The 19,300-nt window shown below is 42.4% G+C and overlaps 1 protein-coding gene across 1 annotated transcript; it reads right to left on the reverse strand.

The window, feature by feature from the left end:
* Positions 1 to 530: 530 nt before the first annotated feature.
* DGAT2L6 (diacylglycerol O-acyltransferase 2 like 6) lies at positions 531 to 19,300 on the reverse strand. The gene is made up of 7 exons (XM_033108963.1): positions 19,112 to 19,300; positions 9,771 to 9,881; positions 9,219 to 9,289; positions 8,651 to 8,855; positions 7,134 to 7,308; positions 2,569 to 2,780; positions 531 to 2,128 (listed from the first exon to the last, which is right to left on the reverse strand). Exons 1-7 carry the CDS (start codon positions 19,194 to 19,196, stop codon positions 1,974 to 1,976), a joined length of 1,014 nt encoding a protein of 337 aa, XP_032964854.1. The 5' UTR covers positions 19,197 to 19,300; the 3' UTR covers positions 531 to 1,973.

Below are 19,300 nucleotides of genomic sequence, written 5' to 3' on the forward strand. Positions count from 1 at the left end.
TATTCCATTGTATGGCTATACCACATTTTGTTTATTCCTCCATTAGTTGATGGACTTTTGGGTTGTTTCCACCTTTTTACTAATTAATTATTTTACTAAATAATTGTGCTATGATCATCTATGTGAACATTTTTGTGTGGCCATGTGTTTTCAATTCTTTGGGTATATATGTAGGAGTGGAATTGCTGGGCCATATGGTAACTCTATGTTTAATTTTTTGAGGGACTGCCAACCTGTTTTCTGAATGGACTGCACCATTTTACATTACCATCAGTAATGTCAGAAGCTTCCAATTTTTCCATATTGTCATCAATACGTGGTATTGTCTGTCTTTTTTATTATAGTCATCCTAGTGGGTGTGAAATGATACTCATTGTGGTTTTAATTTGCATTTTCCTAACGATTAATGATTTTGACCACCTTTTCATTTTGTGTATTTTCAATGGAAGAATAGGTCTATTCAAATCCTTTGCCCATTTTTTGTATTGCGATAACACTGGTTTATAACTTTATATGTGTTTCAGGTGTGCAATATTTTTAATTGGGTTGTCTTTTTTTCATTGAGTTGTAAGTGTTCTTTATATATGTTCTGGATACTAGACTCCTATCACAGACATGATTTACAAATTTCTCCTATTCTGTGGGTTGTCTTTTCATTTTTTTGATAGTGTCCTTTGAAGCACAAAAGTGTTTGATTTTAATAAAGTCCAATTTATCTATTTGTCTTCTTTTGTTAGGTAGGGTTCCAACTTCATCCTTTTCCATGTGAAATGCAGTTGCCCCTGCATAATTTATTGAAAATACTATTTTTTCTCTCCATTGAATTGTCTTGGCACCCTTGGCAAAAAATAATTGACCATAAACGTATGGGTTTGTTGCTGCACTCTCAATTCCATTCTATTGATATAAAAAGGTTTTTAACTAATAAATTATTCTCCCTGAGGCCTAACCTGGGACCACTCTGAGTAGAATCCATGCCATTTTTGCCCACACTTATGAACTAATTTAAGTGGGGTGCCATGGGACCTCACTGAGGAAAATGAAGCATAATAATACATGTCCAGGAAATGAGGAGTGGGAGGTGTGGTGGTTGGTGCATTAGAAAGATCTTTGGTTGGTACTTAACAAAGTAGACTTACAGCAGGTGCACAGTCTTGTGGCTCCCTCCCTTCTGACCCAGGGGGGCTCTGTGGGATGAAATGACGTGGCCTACTCAGTAGGAACCTGTGTCAATGCCCCTTGGTTCTGCTCCTGTCTCCTACACTGTGCAGCAGATGGTTCCACTCCCTGACATTTTCTGTCAGGAGCAATATAAAGGAAGGATGAAAAAGAGGAAAATGGCTCTCCACAGACTAGATTTTTGGCTGGGTTTGAGGGAAATACAGTAGTAAACCACAGAGTAAATAGAAAATAGTCATATCTAGTTTTATGTATCTAGAGCTTTATTTTTATAAGAGAAACAGCATAACTGCATGCAAAAGTTTTTGCCATTGGAGAACTGTCATAACTGAGGGAATCCTGTCTACTTGGATCAGGAAACCATGGTTCCGGTCCAAGGTTTATCTTGTGGTGGCCCCTGAATTGTAAGGAAAGGGCCTGGGGGGAACAACCATCCCTGTTCTCAACAAGGCTTTTAAGCCTAAACCTAAATAGTGATGGTGTCACTAAGGCTTGGGAGGAAGGGGTATGGTGTTCTTTGGCTTCTCATTCCTCTGATCAGATCATTGGCTGGATTTAGGGGGCAGAAAAGATCTGTGGACTCACAAGGTTCTGCTTGCTAAACTGGGTTGTTGCCCAGTGTTACCCTGCTCCTCTGGTTCATTCCCTCAAAGCTGATTCATTTAGTACTTTGTGGCTTTGTTGGCCTTGTCACCCATCCCTGAGATCCTCTCTTCTTCATTCTTCATTCCATGTGGCCTTATTTGGATCCCCCAAGGCTTTGGGGGTTTGGTAATAAGGGAATCCAGCTGCTGTTATATGATGGTCAGCTCCTGGGTCTCAGGAAGGCCATACTGAACTTTGTGCTGGTCAAACAGCTTGCGCAGGGCATTGATGTAGAGTGTGTGGTATTTGTCCACTGTCATTTTGTTTGGCTTCTGAATCTTAGGGATTGGCAGTGGCTCCCCAACTGTGGGGAAGAAGAGACAAGCATCAGAGCTCCCTCCCAAATCAAGTTACCCATCCCTCAGAGGAAGCCACATACTGAAACTCCGTATGTGGGTCCCCTCCCCTTCCTTTGGTTTTTCCCTCTGCTCCAGCCCCATCCTGTCCCATATTCTCCAAATACCTAATCTCACACATGCTCAAGAGAATGAGAGCAAGCCCAGGAGAATGCTGAAGGAATGTAAATGAATAAGGACGCTCTCATGGCAGTTCTTGAACTCTGTCCCACCGTGAATGGCTACAACTCTTATCTGTTCAGTTGTCCTCCCCACCCTGCCCTCAACCACACCCACCGGAATCCCCATTGCCCATCCCAGCTGTGTGCCAGGTCCCCTGGGACTTGATGTATGACTTGGGTGGGGGTAATCAAGGAGCAGTGTGATTCAGAGATACTAGAAAGCTCACCAACAGTGGTAATGGGCAGATTGAAAGGCAGGAAACCCCAGGATTCTTGAGTGAGGCCTCTGCCATGGAAGGTACAGAAATTTATTCCTAAGAGTTTTTTGAATGTGTCCTGGAAGCCTTTTTGGAAGAACCTCATCCACGTGCCCTCAGGGAAGGTCTCTTGATTGTAAACCTCATTCTCTCCAAAGCTATAGGAAGGGACAAGGTACGCTCTGTAAAAAGAAGGGCAGAAGTGTGAGTTCTCCTAGGAAACTCCGCCCAGTGAAACCTTCCCCAAGGTGGGAAACCTCTACAATCTCCCCATTATAGGACAAGAACCCAAGCACTCAAGCATCTCCAGCCTTGTGTCTCATTCTTGCTATGCCCCACGCTCCGAACTGACCCCTTTGTGGGGAGCTGCTGCACATTTTCCTGTGACGGGGAGAAACTAATCGCAGGTAATCTAACTGCCTTTATTGTACCAGAATCCAGAGTGATCATCCTAAATTGCTTACCTGCACATGTCACTCCTCTCTTTACAATATTTTCAGAACTCCTCAGCTTGTACCAGAGGGCTTAGCCTGGCCTCTGTGCTCCAGCTCTGCCTATCCGGCTAGCTTCCCCTCTCCCCACCTCTTTTGGCCGTACTAACTGTGTGACGTTCTCTTGTTTGTGTGTCTTTGTATTAGGTTGGTGCAAAAGTAATTGCGGTTTAAAAGGTTAAAAATAATTGCAAAAAGCTCAATTACTTTTGCACCAACCTAATACATTCTGCTCCCTCTGCCAGAAATGCCTTCTCTCTATCTTCACGAGGCTCATTCTATTTTGATCTTCAGTGCTCAGCTCCAATTTGATAGAAAGACTTTTATCCAAAGTAGAAGTTTCACAAATGGGTGACATCTGAATTGTGATATGAAATATTGGTAGGAATTGCCAATCCCCTTGAAGAAAGTTTCTTTGACCAACTCTAATTCCTCCCCCCACAATATGGGTTATGTACCCCTCACCTAATGCTCATCTTTCTCCTACACTAACACTATCCTCACTCTAATGCAGTCATCTCCTTTCCTGGCTGACTCCGCAGTTGTTTGTCAAGGTGATCAAAGTTGGGAACTGTATCATTTATCTATGGATCCCTACAGCCTGGAGAAAGGCCTCATATGTTGTAGGTCCCCTGAGTTCTTTCTCCCTTTTGGTCTGACTGGTAATTCCTACTAATATTTCATATCACAATTCAGATGTCACCCACTTGTGCACCTTCTACTGTGGGTAGAAGTCTATCAATTGGTGCTCTCATAGCACTTTGTATATATCTCCATTATAGCATGTCAGTCATTCAGCAGATATTTATTGAGTTCTTTCTACATACCAGTAATGTTTCAAGCCCTGGGGATATATCAGTGAACATAATGGATTAAAAATAATCTCTGTCATCAAGGAGTTTACCTTTTTTTTTTTTTGGTTAGATTTTTTTTGTGATTTATTATTTTTTTTCATATTATAATTTTATTTTATTATTATTATTATTATTATAAATTTATTGGGGTGACAATTGTTAGTAAAATCACATAGATTTCAGGTGTACAATTCTGTATCACATCATCTATAAATTACATTGTGTGTTCACCACCCAGAGTCAGTTCTCCTTCCATCACCATATATTTGATCCCCCTTACCCTCATCTCCCACCCCCAACCCCCTTACCCTCTGGTAACCACTAAATTACATTCCCCAGATTAATTTTCAAAACCCCATGGCCATCTTGTGGTTACTGATTGTTTTATAATCCTCTCACCTTCCCCCTGACCCCCACTGCCCCCGCCCCCGGCCATCTAGCAACCCTCAGGAGACAAAGAGGAAAATCTGAGGAGTTTACCTTTTATTGAGGGAAGACAGACAATAAAAAAACCTGATATATAAGTAAATAAAATTGATGATATATAAAAAGATGATAACTGCAATGTGAAAAATACAGCAGGATGGTCAAGATAGACCATATTGATAAGAGATATTTCAGCAAGACCTGGAAGAGGTAAAAGAATGAGCCGAGCGATTATGTGAATGAACGGTGTTCCAGGCAGAGGGGACAGCTAGCACAAAGGCCCTAAAGCAAATCTTGCTGGAGGAACAGCAAGGAGGCCAGTGTAGCTCTAATGGAGTGAGCAAAGGAGAGAGCAATGGGTGATGAGGTCGGAGAGGTGGATAATGACCAGATTATTTAGTGTCTTGTAGGCCCCTGTAAAGGCTTTCGCTTTTGAAGAAAAAAGAACAATGCTGGAGGTATCACACTCCCTGACTTTAGCTTGTACTACAGGGCTACAACAATCAAAACAGCATGGTATTGGCGGAAAAACAGACACACAGACCAATGGAATAGAATTGAGAACCCAGAAATAAAACCACATAAATATGGACAGATAATTTTTGACAAAGAAGCAAAAAACATACAATGGAGAAAAGACAGCCTCTTCAATAAATGCTGCTGGGAGAATTGGAAAGCCCCGTGTAAAAGAATGAAACTGGACTGCTATCTGTCACCATGTACCAAAATTAATTCAAAATGGATCAAAGACTTAAGTATAAGACCTGAAACAATAAACTGCATAGAAGAAAACATAGGTACTAAACTTATGGACCTTGGGTTCAAAGAGCACTTTATGAATTTGACTCCAAAAGCAAGGGAAGTAAAAGCTAAAATAAATGAATGGGACTATATAAAACTTAAAAGCTTCTGCACAGCAAAAGAAACTATCGACAAAATAAACAGGCAACCAACTGAATGGGAGAAGATTTTTGCAAACAGTGTCTCTGATAATGGCTAATATCCAAAATAAAGAAAGAACTCATACAACTCAACAACAAAAAAAACAACCCAATTGAAAAATGGGCAGAGGACCTGAAGAGACATTTCTCCAAAGAGGACATACAAATGGCAAATGGACATATGAAAAAATGCTCAACATCACTAATCATCAGAGAAATGCAAATAAAAAGCACAATGAGATATCACCTCACCCCAGTCAGAATGGCTATCATCAACAAGACAAATAGTAACAAGTGTTGGAGAGGCTGTGGAGAAAAAGGAACCCTCATCCACTGTTGGTGGGAATGCAGACTGGTGCAGCCTTTATGGAAGGCAGTGTGGAGGTTCCTCAAGAAATTAAGAATAGAATTACCATATGTCCCAGCAATCCCTCTCCTGGGTATCTACCCAAAAAATCTGAAAACATTTATACATAAAGACACGTGTGCTCCAATATTCATTGCAGCTTTATTTACGGTGGCCAAGACATGGAAAGAACAAAAATGTCCTTCGATAGATGAATGGATAAAGAAGTTGTGGTATATATACATAATGGAATACTATTCGGCAGTAAGAAAAGATGATATAGGAACATTTGTGACAACATGGATGGATCTTGAGATTATAATGCTAAGCGAAATGAGTCAGACAGAAAAAGTAGAGAACCATATGATTTCACTGATATGTGGTATATAAAACTGAAAACAACAAAAGAACAAGACAAACAAATGAAGAAACAAAATCTCATAGACATAGACAATAGTTTAGGGGTTACCAGAGGGTAAGGGTGGAGGGGGCTTTAGAAGAGGGTAAACAGGGTCTAATATAGGGTGATGGAAACAGAACTGACTCTGGGTGGTGAACAAACAATGTAAGATATAGATAATGTATTACAGAACCGTACACCTGAAATCATGTAACTTTACTAACAATAGTCATCCCAATAAACTTTAATTTTAAAAAAAAAGACTTTGGCTTTTGCTTGGAGTGAAATCGGAGTCATTGTAGCATTTGGAAGGGTGATGTGATGTAACTCACATTTAATAGGATCATCCTGGCTACAGTGGGAATAGATGCTTGGATGTGGGGGAGGCCAGGATAGAAGCAGGGAAAGCCCTTAGGAGACTATTGTACTCATCCAGGGTAGAGATGGTGGTAGTTTAAACCAGGGGATGGTAGTTGAGGTGGTAAGTGTTTGCCTTCTGGATGCATTCTGTAATTATATGTGCATACACCTGTCTTCCCTATTGGACTGAGTTTCTTAAAGGTGAAGACCAGGGCTTCCTTATTTTTATATCCTCAATGCCTAGGACTATGCCTGACACATAGTAGGCGTTCAATAACTGCTATATGAATGCATTCTATTTCTCAAAGCAGGTTATATGGGCTTTGGGGGGCAGTAGCCATGTGTTACTCATCTTTGCAATCTCCATAGCATCAACGCTAGTGCCTTCCTTGCCCTGAGTAGGTTCTCTGGGCCTCTCAGTTAATGGGTTGATGGAGAATCAGTCGCACTTCTCTAGACCCCCAGCCTACCAGGTTAATGGGCAGAAGAAAAGATTTCCTATTGTTCTTTCTCCAACTTCAAATAAGAAAAGTGCCCACCAAAATGTGTCTGGAGACCCAAACACCTTTACAGTACAGTGTGAAGGAATAGAGAGAATTAATCATAGTGAAGAGAGAGCCCCCTCTAACGGTTTCCAAGGAAGGACACCATCCTGGAGAGGTGCTACAGAAGACCTATGGTACCCTGACAATAGGGCACCAGAACCAAGGGACTCACCCTGTCTTCAGTGCCAACTTCACAAAACCTTTCCGGTGTTTAAGGAAGAGTGTAGAAGCTCCTGGCTGGCACAAGAGGGATTCAGCAGCTCCACCCACCACAACAACCACAGCATTGCCTGAGCCATTCTGGGTCAGCAAATACTTCAAGGCCGACTCACTCACGGGGCACACACCTATGAAACCAAAAAGTCAAGTGGCATAGCAAAGTTGGTGATTGAGGATGGGGTAAGCGATGGAGAGAGTTCTGTTTCTTGACTGTTGTTTACACACGCTGGGTTAGCCCTAGCCTGAGGTTGGTCCTTAGGGTCAGCTACTTGCCTTGGGAGCCTGTGTTACTACAGTTGGGGTGACACTGAGTTCCTCTGCCCACTTCCTTTTAGCTCAATATTATTTAAGCCCATCCTTTCCCTCTTTACCCATGAACCACAGCATTCTTCCACTCCCCCCAGCCTGACAACACTGGAGACTCACCAGAGTTTTCTCCCTAAGGGTGATCAGGTCTAGCCACCATTAACCTGCTTCCTGCATAAAGCATCCTGATGAAGGGGAGCCATTGGCTGGGGTTTCTGGAGAGTAGGCAGACCCAGGAGCCTGCCCAAGCCAAACTGAAATGTAGGTGAACCATGGAATGAGGATGACACCCTGTTGTTCAACAACAGTTACAGTCTTTACTCACTTTTGCGTCCCTCCTTTGCCCTGCATTTAACTTCTTTTCTCTCCTGGGATGGCAGAAATTGCCTCCAGTACTCAGTCATGACCACTGCCCTAGGTTCATGTCAACCTCAGAGGGGACTCTCGTGGTCCACCTGGCCCCTCCAGATAAATATATCTTACTTTTTATTATTTGGCTTTGGTTGTTTCCTGGTGATCACAAGGATGAGTATTCATCCAGAAATAAGGACATTTGTCACAGTACCCAGGCTTGAAGCCTGGCATGGGGAGGTTGTCCTAGATTCTGACAGATGCTTATCCTTTATCCCTTGATGTCTTATGCAAGTTTGAAGGGGTTCCCAGGAGATGAAGGTCATGGGCCAGAAGGGTATCAGCTATTATGAAGGACTTTAAAATGTCTTTAAGGTGCCCTGGGATGAGAGCTGCTATATAAAGGACTAGCCAAAAGAAGCCAACCAACATCCCAGAAAGAGTCTGGCAAAGTTCAGCTGAGCTGCCCCATTTATGCCTGATTTCCCCTACATTTGGGTTTGATATTTGGCTTTTGCCTTCTGCTTTCCACTTTGGCTTTGATCTTGAACTTCAGCCTGCTGATCCTCCTTTGAATGTATTCCTGGAAACTTATGAATGCCCATAACTTACCCTGCTGCCTAACCAAACCCTGCCTCCCAGATTGTGGACAGAACCCGATGCTTAGCCATATACTACTGGTGCAGTGTGTTCTGGACTCATTTTCTACTCCATCCTCTTCCAGCAGGGAATGACAATTGGACTGACTGTTAGGGATTATTGGTGTTGGAGCCCTGAGGTAGGTTAGGGAAGGGAATGATTTCTGATACTCACCCAGTGACATTACATACTCTCGCACAATTGGGATCCAGAAAATCCCTTCCAAGGTCCCTACAGAAGGAGTGATGTCCGGAAAAATCTGAGCAAAGCCAGTGGCCTCAGTGGCAAAGTTGATGAAGACACCATAAGACACAATGCCATGGGGGTGGTTGGCAATGATATAGTTGTGTTTGGGAGAGAGGTCATGAGTCTTCACCAGCTGTTAGAGGGAGATGGAGTCAGAACAGCAGACAGGAAGAAGGAAGATAGGACATGTGAACTCAGATCCCAGCAGGTAGACCTTGTTTCCCTTGGGGCACCCCAAACTCCTCTTCATTAGGATCTCATCATTGTCATAGGATTACCAGGGTTATGATGCTCAGAGGGTTTGTCACTGTAAGGAAAGGCTGCTACTCATCCATCTCCTCACCTGCCCATCCATCTTGGGCCCCTAATCTGCATTATGCCTCTGGGCCTTGACCTTCACTACTGGCCACCAAAGCCTTTGGAAACATGGAGCTGAGCGGGGAGGAAGAGTCTGGGCCCCAGAGACTGAGTGCACCCAGAAGAAAGGGTAGTTTACCTTTACTGGGAAGTAACTTTGGAAATACTTCCAGAGAGTCCAATTTCGTACCCAAGCTGACCGCCTACCACCTGTGAGTACAAAAGGAAAGGGAAGAAGGGCGAGTGAGATAGCGCCAATGCTTCTACCTTTCACAGAGGTAGAGGGTTCTTCCTCAGGAGCGGCCGCTTTCTCACACTTCTGTATTTCCAGGGCACAGAGCGGTAGGTGCTGTCCCTGAATCCAACCCCCAAGAAGACATAGGAAGCCCCTCTTTTCTGGAGCCAGCCATAAAGGTGAGAGGGAAACAGTGTGAGGCTATGTACCTGTGCAGAAACCTCAACCGTCTAATTCTTCCTGGCTGCCTGGCAGACACCTCTGTTCCTTGCTGAGCTTTGTTCCCCTCTCTCCCTCCCCTTCCCTCTACCCCTTTGCATCTCCCCTTCTCTCCCCCTTTCCAATATTCCCCTTTTCTTTTCCCTTACCCTCCCCACCCCTTGTCCCTTTGCCTCTCCTACTTTCTCCCTCCACCTCCTTCTCCCTGTGGTTCTATCCTCTTCCCGTACTTCTTACCTTGACTGTGGGTGTTCCAATCATAGGCGAGCCAGGCTAAGACGAGCACAGACAAGATCCAGAACTTAGTGTATAGCAGAAAGTAGGGTATAAGGATAATCGAAATACATCCTGGGGGGGCACAAAGGGTTCATGCACTTCAGTTCTCTTGAAGTTTAATACACCCTTCATCACTCCGATCTTTGCTCTATACAGAAGGAGCAGGTCAAAGCTGGCGTGAGACCCATTTCTCCCTCTTTCCCCAACCCACCTAGTTCTGCTGTGGTCCAGGGGGACTGCTGAGTCCCTGAATCTGGGCCCCCTTGACGGCTGAGACCTTAACTGAGGAAAGAGTAGAACCATGACACTCTCAGACCAGACCCTGAGCCAGAGTCAAAAGACAGCATTACTTGGCAAGTGAAAAGAACAGCACCTCGGGCCAGTGGCTGCCATCCCCATCTGGGACCTCAGAAGTCCCTTCTAAAAGCTTGACCTTTCTTCCTTTGTGAAACTGCTAAGTCAGCATGTTCCAGGGGAGAGGGATTGCCTTGCAGTGTACAAGTTGTTTGGTGCTGAGAGGAAAACGTATTAGAAACTGCTTGGCTGCATTCAATTTTGTCCCATTCAAAATGTGTCAAAGGTTCAGAAGGGCCACAGCAGGCTGCGAAATGCAAATGTGATACATGTTACAGGGGTGGGAATTGAATTCCCTTTTTAAATCTGCGTTCATGAGAAAGGGGCTAAGTATACATATTGTGAATAAAGAAAGAGCCAGCTAAGGGAATGCCTTCTTTGACCAGGTAAGCACAGCATGGTGGATAAAATTTCAGAGAAGGGGAAGAAACTCCAGAGTTACCTACTAGCAGGTTTGTCTCCCACATTTTGGACATAGATGAAAATAACAGGAAAAAGACGGAGTGGGCATTTCTTTAAAAAGTAGTGTCATGGAGTAGAAGAAACCTTAGCGACGGACTGAATTCCCCTTACAAGAGCTGGCTGAGATGGTTAATGTAAGCATGTGAATTAAATAGGCCATAGTGGTGGGAGGATTTTATATCTTGCTTCAAATAAATTTAGTTTGTATCACCAATATTTAGAACAGTGCCTTGCACACAATAGGTGTTTAATAAATACCTGTAGACTGATTGAAAGATAAATGTTTTCTCTTCTCAAGAATAGATAAACTTAATTAATTTGTGTTTAGTCAGCATTTATGTCATTTAAAAACTTAAAAAGCATAGGTGGATTAACTGTGTGCCTTTTATACACTATCTCCTTCAGATATACACAAATCCTAAAGGCCGTCTAACAAGAGCCATACCTTGATAAACACCATCCTGCCTTGTGGAATCTACTTGGACTACATGTCTGGCACCCCAGGAGACTGTAAGTGTCCTTGGAGGGCAGGCCTGCCAGACCCAAGCTGTTTGAATGTCATCAGTGTCACTCATGGCGACAGAAGTATGCGTTAAAGAACCAGGAGAAACAGAGGCCAAACATGGAAGAGCCAAGTTTCATGGAACAAGAAGTTCCATGACAAAAAGCAAGGGGATCTGAGGCAAGAATGATGAAGAACAACAACTTGTGTGTATGTATGTGTGACCCTCCCTTAGATATTGTGGCCTGGACATCAGGAGATGCTTCCAACATCTGGTCCATGTTCAAGTGAGGAAGCTTGGAGTGGATTATCAAGGAGGAAGTTCATAAAAGGCAAGCTCCTAATTTAGTTTGTACTGAAGATGGCCAAGTCTTTCTACTAGACGTGTAATGTGGTACTGATATGGGAGAGGCCGCTCACTACAGAAATTTTAAGTCTCCTTTTCCGGAGTTTCTTAGCTCCTTAGTCCCTGGCTTTCATTCCTCTTCTGCTCAGTTTCTGAATCCTAGACTAAAGATTGCTCCTAGCCTGAATCACAGGATGTCTCTCAGATAACTACTTAAAATCCTGTGATTTCCGTAACATCCCCCAAGCCCTTCTGGACCTAACTCTTGGATAATTCCATCCCACAAACCAAATAGGTTTTAACATTCCCCCAGGCCAGCATACTTGTTGATGTTCTTTCCAACCCATTCTGGGCCCAGCTCCTGGACAATTGATGCTTCCTAAATGACTGGTTGAATGGCCACAGGCTCTATAGGGCTTATGGATTTATTAATTAAAGTCTATTTTTCCTCATGCAGGGGCCTTAGGGATACAGAGGATACCCCAGCAAGATTGCCAGTCGCAGACAAAGAAGCCAACACGGTCTTCCAGGCGGATCTCGAGATCCCCCTCCTCCCATCTGCGATCGGATAGGGTGAGAGTTCCATGAATCCCCAATAGGTAGAGACAGCTCTACGCCCCTGCCCAGCAGGAAGCAGACACAGAAAAAAAGACCTTCTGTCCCTCAGCTTCCCATAGAGATTTTATGGGGATCACGTCTCTCATGGGAAAAACAAGGCAGGCAGTTAGAGATAGACATCAGGTCTCTGCATTACTGCCCAAAAGACCTCCCCTCTCTGTCCCAAACTTCCCCTTTTCATTGTAATTATCTATCCCTAGGAGGAACAAAATACCTAACTAGATTAAACTGGCCACTCACACCTGCTCAGTAAAGACCACAACGACCTTCATTTCACCTGGGCCTCATTATCAGTCTAAAAAGATGAGGTAATAGCCTCTTGTCAATCACAGGTGTCAATTAAGTGGTCCCACGCCTCCAAAAGAACAGCCCAGTCTAGAGATAAAAAGGATAAAAACTCCAAGTCAAGTCTTTAAAATGTTTGGTAGAATTTGCCATTGAAACAATCTAGGACTGCACATTTCTGTTTTAGAAGGTTTTTAACCTTCCAAAATTAAAATTTATTTTAATGAAATTAATAATTACAGGTTATCTATTTATCTAGGATAAGATCTGGTTGTCTGTAGTTTTTGAGGAAGTCTCCAAATATCACTGTTAATTTGTCTATTTTTCTTTTCAGTTCTGTCAGTTTTTTTAAATTAAAGTTTATTGGGGTGACAGTTATTAGTAAAGTTACATAAATTTCAGGTATGCAATTCTGCATTACATCCTTGCTTCATGTGTTTTGAAGCTCTATTGTTAGGTGCATACACAGGATAGTTATGTCTTCTTGGTGAATTGACCCTTTTATCATTATGTAATGTCCCTCTTTAACCCTGGTCCTGACTTTCTTAAAAAAATAAATTTAAACCTGTACAGCCTCGAATTACTAATGATTACTACCTTAAGTTAAAGATGGTGGCAATATGAATCTAAGTCTGTTCTTTCTTCAAATCATCTCTGATTCATCTCGCTTGCTCACTGTCCCCATATAGTAATAGCCAATATTTATTGTACACTCATCATGTCAAACTAAGTGTTTTATGTGCATATTTTATTTAATCTTTGTAAAGACCCCATTAGGACTTTTTTTATGGATAAGTCATGTGTCTGCTCTTTGCCTGCTGGTCTCTTCCTCTCCAGTCTGTTTTGCATGCTGCTGCCAGATATTTTTTAAAAAGCATAATAATGTTTGCAACATTTAAAAGCAGATAATGTTGTTTGCCTCCTCTGAAACCTTCAATATTTTCCCACTGCTGACAGAATAAAGCCTGACATGTTAGCCTGGTATCTAAGGCCCTCCATGGAATAGCCCCCCATACCTTCCTAGCCTCATCTCACAATACCTGTACTCATCGCCCTTATGCTCTAGCCCAGTACTTCTCAAAGTGTGGTCCCCATACCATTCTAGAACACTACTAGATAATCTGCGGTGTTATATGGATGGAAAGTTATTTTTTAAAGTGTAGTGAATGAAAGTGAATTCATGGCAGTGATATAAAGTTTCCTGTTAAAATACATTAATTTAGGTTGCAGAAATGAGTGAATTTGAAAAAAAAAATGTCGAGTAATAATAGCATAGATGGTACTCAGTCATGGAAAGAACCAGACGGTGGGATGCAAATGGCTGAAGTATGGGACACAAGGGCTCAATCACCTTAGTTTACTCCCCATTCCTTCAACCCACCATGCAATTTCACATCTTTATGACTTTGGGGATGCTATTCCTTATCCCGACTAAACTCTCCCTAACTTTCTGCATATCAAAATTCTCTCTGCCTTCAAGGCTTAGCTCACATGATACCAATTTGATGATATCTTAGCTGATTCTTTGGTGAGAGGCTTCCTCCTCCACACACCCACAGAACATTATTTATGCTTCTATTTAGCCCTATTTGATTTTGTTGCTAGTTTAGTTAGTACTTCATATGTCTGGCCCTTACCTTACTAGACAGTAGCTTCTTTTAAACAGCCTTTATTTAGCACAGTACCAAGCATGGGGAGATGACTTAGGATAAAATTTGTCCAATTGTAGCACAGGGAGAAGTTTGATTTGAAAATTCTCCAAGTGGCAGGTGAAAGCTAACAGAAAGAAAAACTACCAATGCCCTTATTCCAAACAAGGAAAGGTTTTCTGAGATTCCAGCATGTGCATGTGTGTATAATGCTATAGGCAACCAGTTATTTCCAGTGTAAAGCGAAAACCCAGCATCCTAATCAGTTGACTCAAAGCCTTCAGAAACCCAAGAACATGACTCGTTTGTCAAAGATGAATTTCTGTGGCTTTGTGGTTACTTATTGGATTTAAATTGACTGTAAATATAAGGATCTGTGGGGGTAAAAGGTAATTTAATAATTCAGCAAACATTGAATGAGTACACCTCATGTGAAATCTCTGTACTAGAAGCTGTGGGGACAGGGTTGGGGACTAGAAGGAGGAGGATGAACACAGTAAGTATGGAAATGATGAAAATAATGCAAGTATGGTCATTGAGACCACGTGTCCAGTATTTATTATTAAGAAGAACTCTGTTTAGCCTTTAATATATATTACCTCATTTAATATTCTCATGACCCTGAAAGGTAGATAATTTTATCATCTCCACTTTACATATGAAGAAACTGAGGCTCAGAGAGTTCACTCCAAGCTTTGGGGGAAAAAAGTATGGAGCATTTGTTGAATCTTTATTATGTGCCAAGAGCTATCTTAAGTACTTTGTGGGTGCTAACTCATATTAATACATGTGGAAAATAAAATTTATGTTTTCCAGAAATTCAGAGTCTAGTGGAGAAGACTCATACCATAAATAACGGATGCATGGCAGAGGATGAAAACTGTATAGTCAGGGTTCAAATGTCATTCTATGGGAACCTAAGGAGAACACCATTCCTTACTAGTGGGGAACCTAGAAAGGCTTCTTGTAGAAGGTAAGATTTAAGTTGAATTTTGGAAGAAGAGTAGGATTTTGACAGCTAGATTAGTGAAGGAAGAGCCTTCCAGCCACAAGGAAGAACTTGAACAGCAGTCTGGAGATGGAGGAGTCCAAGGCCCATGAGTAACACCATAACCTCCAAAAGTACAGGGAGCCTGGGGAGCCATGGAAAAGGAGATGGAAGGAAGCTGGGGAGATTAGGCCTGAGGCTGAAGGTAATGGGACACCAGTGAAAGTTACTGAGCAGAGAAGTAGCATGATCATATCTGTGTATCATGAAGATAATTTGGGATAACTGCGGGAGCAAGAGAAACTGTAGGCAGATCAGCTAAGAGTTGCAGTGATTTAGATGAGGCAATTGGAACCTAAAATGAGTTGTTATTTCTCAAACCAATTTGGACAATAATATAGAGACAAAATTTTTAGGGTTTGGCAGTTGATTGGATGTAGGGGGTGAAGGAGAGGGATTAGTGAATGATACCTTAAAGGGACCTGTGGGAATGCTAGAAATGTATTAAAGTCTCCATTTGCCTAATTTTCTAGTACCCAGTTACTCATTCTTCCTGAAGGTGCAATGAAATCAGAGTCTAGGATGCCTGTCTCAAAAGTGGTTGTCACTCCTCTATTGATCATATGGCGAGGTTGGCAGTGTTTTATGAGGTGGAGTGGTTGGGTTCCAAGTAATACCAATTTCTATAACAGAAAAAAATAAAATGAACATGTACTGAGGATCTTTGATCTTTGGGAATGGTCTGGAAATGCAGGTACTGTGCTCTGTTTCTACAATGGTGGAGGGTGAATGACTTACTTGCCAGAAAATAGTAGAGACCTACTTGCACAGGGTCACAGGGCAAGTAAATGGCAGACCTTGTCTGTCTGACTTCCAAGACTATGTTCTATTTTTTATAGTATCAGAAAACTAAAAACATAAATAATGTGTTTTTATGAAAAATAACTTTAAAAAAGAAGCTAGAGAAAGAAGACACACACACACACACACACACACACACACACACACACACACACACACAGATGTCCAGGAGAGGGAAAAAAAGAATAAGAGGTGGACTTAAAGGTCTCTACTGAGGAAGAAGAAATCTGGAAGGATTGTCAATTTAGTATCAAGCCTGGTCTTAGGAGAAATACAGCAACGACAAGACATAGCTCTTGTTCTCATGGAGCTTATTGAGAACAAAGGGTATATAACAGCTGCTACCCAACCTATTTTCACAAAATGCTCTGGACTTTCGGAAGTGATGTTGTCTTGTGTTGTCTGAAAAACTTTGCTGAGAAGCTATGACTTGAACAATGTCTCAAAGGAGGGGTTGTCCGTGGATTTTCCAGGAAGAGAGATCAGGGCATTTCCAGTGGAGGAAATAGTCCGAGCAGAGGTGAAAGAGTGGGAGAGTACCCACTCCTGTGTTTGTTTTGTGACTAGAGTGCCTGTTATACAAGCTTCATATAGGGGAAGAGCAGGGGGATGAGCTGGTAAAGGGTTAGATCCAGAGAGTGGAGGAGGGCCTGAATGCCCAGGCTAACGCATCTGTGCTTCACCGAGTAAGCAATGGGAAACCACTGACTATTTTTGAGCAGGAGAAGGCTGTAATCAAAGATGCTTTTGAAAGACTCTTCTGGAAGCAGCAATCTCTAGTAGATCAGAGAGGGTGGAGAGTAGAGGGTAGAGGGCAGGGAAAGAAGATATTACAACAGTTTAGGTAGATGGTGATTGAAGCCCAGAAAAGAAGAGACAGATGGAGAACTATCTTCTAAATGGAACCTGGCCCCCAGAGGGACTGTCAGGGCCATTGCCTAATTCTAAGGGTCATGAATATTTGTATTCCACATCTCCCCCAAACAGTTTTTTTCATTCATCTCCTCACTTCTTCCCTCCTTTTTGTCCCTCTGCCTTTTTTCTCTCCCTTTTTCCTATTTCCTTGCCCACCACTTCCAGTAATGCTCAGTAATCAGCCAGGATGCTGAACATCAGTGGGGAAGAAGGAGAAATACCAAGAGAGACTCTGAGCAAGACAGAAGGAATGAAGGAAAGAGAGCAAGAAAGTGAAGAAGGAGATTAGGAAAGAAGGAAGGGAGGGAGGGAGGAAGGGACACTTTTTTTATATGCAACACTTACTGTGGACTTGGCTGAGAGGATGGGGATACTGATGTTTAAAACGGGGTACAGTGCTTGTCCAAAGTCACACATCTAATCGTTATCCAAATCTGACGAACTCTAGAGCCCATATCCTGTTCACCATGCCACACTGCTTCCCATTTCTGCCTTATCTGATCCTTTCAACTTGGTGTAATATTTTCTTTCTCGGAAACCCTAATATGGCTTTGTTTGGCTCTTTTACTTACCAATCTGTCTTACGTTGTAATGACTTGTGTATATCTCCAGCACTGATATGTAAAATGTGTACAATGGTGGGATGAATAATTGGCCTATCTTTGTTACTAGATAGTAAAGGTCCTGTACTTAATTCATTGTGGTCTCAGCAAGGAGAGCCAGAGTCTTATAATTAGTATTTTCTCTATAACTATTGAACAGATCGAATATCTCAGGCACATCTGTGTGCATCACAACCCCAATTAACCTCCAAGGCCCAGGATTCGTATTGTAATTTCTAGTAGAATCACTAAAAGAATAGAAACAGAATGTATAACACCTAAACTAGTAGAGGAAGACAAATGGAATGATAATCAATTGAAAAGAAGTCAAGACAAATGGCCAGCAAGCATATGAAAGATGATCAACGTCACTGATCGTGAGGAAAATGCAAATTAAAATCAAAGGAGATAGCATCTCATGTCCATTAGGATGGTTACTGTAAACAAAACAGAAAATAAAGAAGTGTTGGCAATAATGTGGAGAAATTGGAACTCTTGTGCACTGTTGGGAATGTAAAATGGTGCAGCTGCTATGGAAAACAGTATGGACGTTCTTTAAAAATATTTTAAATGGAATTACCCTATGACCTGGCAATTCCACTCTGGGGTATATATCCAAAAGAATTAGAAGCAGGGTCTCAAAGAGATATTTGAACACCCATTTGTTTAGACCCTTCTCTGAATAATATTTTTAAATTCACAAAATAAAAATATACAGACTTACAAAGGAAACTCATCCTATTAAAACACAGTTTTGAAAACATTACAAAAATGTGATATAGTAACACGAGCTTCTTGATCTATGCATTAAATAACCAGACCTAATGGTAGTTCTAATAACTAAGAATTTTGAAGTAGTCATGAGCATAAATGAAATGTCGAGATGCCTGCAACAACTGGCATATGATATGCAAATCTCTGTGATTTCTATTACTGACAAATTCACAGGTACTGCTAATACTTCTGTGATTTGTTGCTTACACTCATTTCCATTTGAAATTAGTGAAAATAAAGAGGTAATTTTTCCTATTCAAATTCAAAGTTGTCCACCCCTGCTCCCCAAATTCGAGGTCCATAGGCCCCTGGTTAAGAACCTCTGCTCTAAGGGATCATACAGCCTTCGATGGGTTGGAACAGGCTGCCTCCTACACGTCTCATTCTTCAGGATGACATTTCTCCCCGTCCAGTTTCCAAGCTTGCCCCTGTAACTGGCTGCCCACAAAGCCCTGGTTTCTGGCTGGAAAAAGCTTGGAGCTCTCAGCCCATTTGTCCAGCACTGATGACTGCCACACCCTGAGTCCACTGAACAAGTGACCTTTTCTCAAAATTCTGTCTAATGAGTCAAGCAGCCCTCAGGTTTTCTAGAATTCTGTCACCATTACCATATGCTGGAAAATCATCTTACACCTACCTAGTAGCACCAACTCTGCAAGCCACCACTGCCTTTGCCCCAGTCCCTGAATATGACTCTGAACTAGAGGGGCAGTCCTGAGAAGGCTGGGGTGATCCTTAAACCAGAACAACCACAGCCTCACTTCTGGCCTTCACACCCCTCAGTTGAGAGGGGAGAAACGTAGTGAACTCAACAGTAGCCATCTCCTGGGTGAGGAGGAACAGTCCTGGCACGAGGGAGGGGACCAACCTAACGATTTCTTCAGAGCCCTCATCTGGGGATTCCGGGCTTGTCCCCATGTGCTCTGCATCTCCTGGGTTTACTCACCTAAAATTATGTAGACTGGGATCCACTGCAAAACAGAGAGGGTTTGGAGGATCTCCTGAAGATCTAGTTGGGAGAGGAAGGCCATGTGGTGCTGTTCTGTTGCGGCAAGAAGCCCAAACAGAAGGCCAGCACCCCTAAAGCCGAGCTGCTTACAGGTGCTTTGCTCCGATGTCTTACCACTGAGTCCCT

Source organism: Rhinolophus ferrumequinum, chromosome X (genome assembly GCF_004115265.2).
Source record: "Rhinolophus ferrumequinum isolate MPI-CBG mRhiFer1 chromosome X, mRhiFer1_v1.p, whole genome shotgun sequence".
NCBI classification, from domain to species: Eukaryota; Metazoa; Chordata; class Mammalia; order Chiroptera; family Rhinolophidae; genus Rhinolophus; species Rhinolophus ferrumequinum.

What these genes read in the sequence shown, in the direction of transcription:
- DGAT2L6 (XM_033108963.1), bottom strand. Translation starts at nt 19,196, where the DNA reads ATGGCCTTCCTCTCCCAACTAGATCTTCAGGAGATCCTCCAAACCCTC. An exon ending in CCCAGTCTACATAATTTTAG is followed by an intron (nt 9,882 to 19,111) that starts GTGAGTAAACCC and finishes GTGCCCCCCCAG; the next exon opens with GATGTATTTCGATTATCCTT. An exon ending in AGAGTATGTAATGTCACTGG is followed by an intron (nt 7,309 to 8,650) that starts GTGAGTATCAGA and finishes TTGGTTTCATAG; the next exon opens with GTGTGTGCCCCGTGAGTGAG.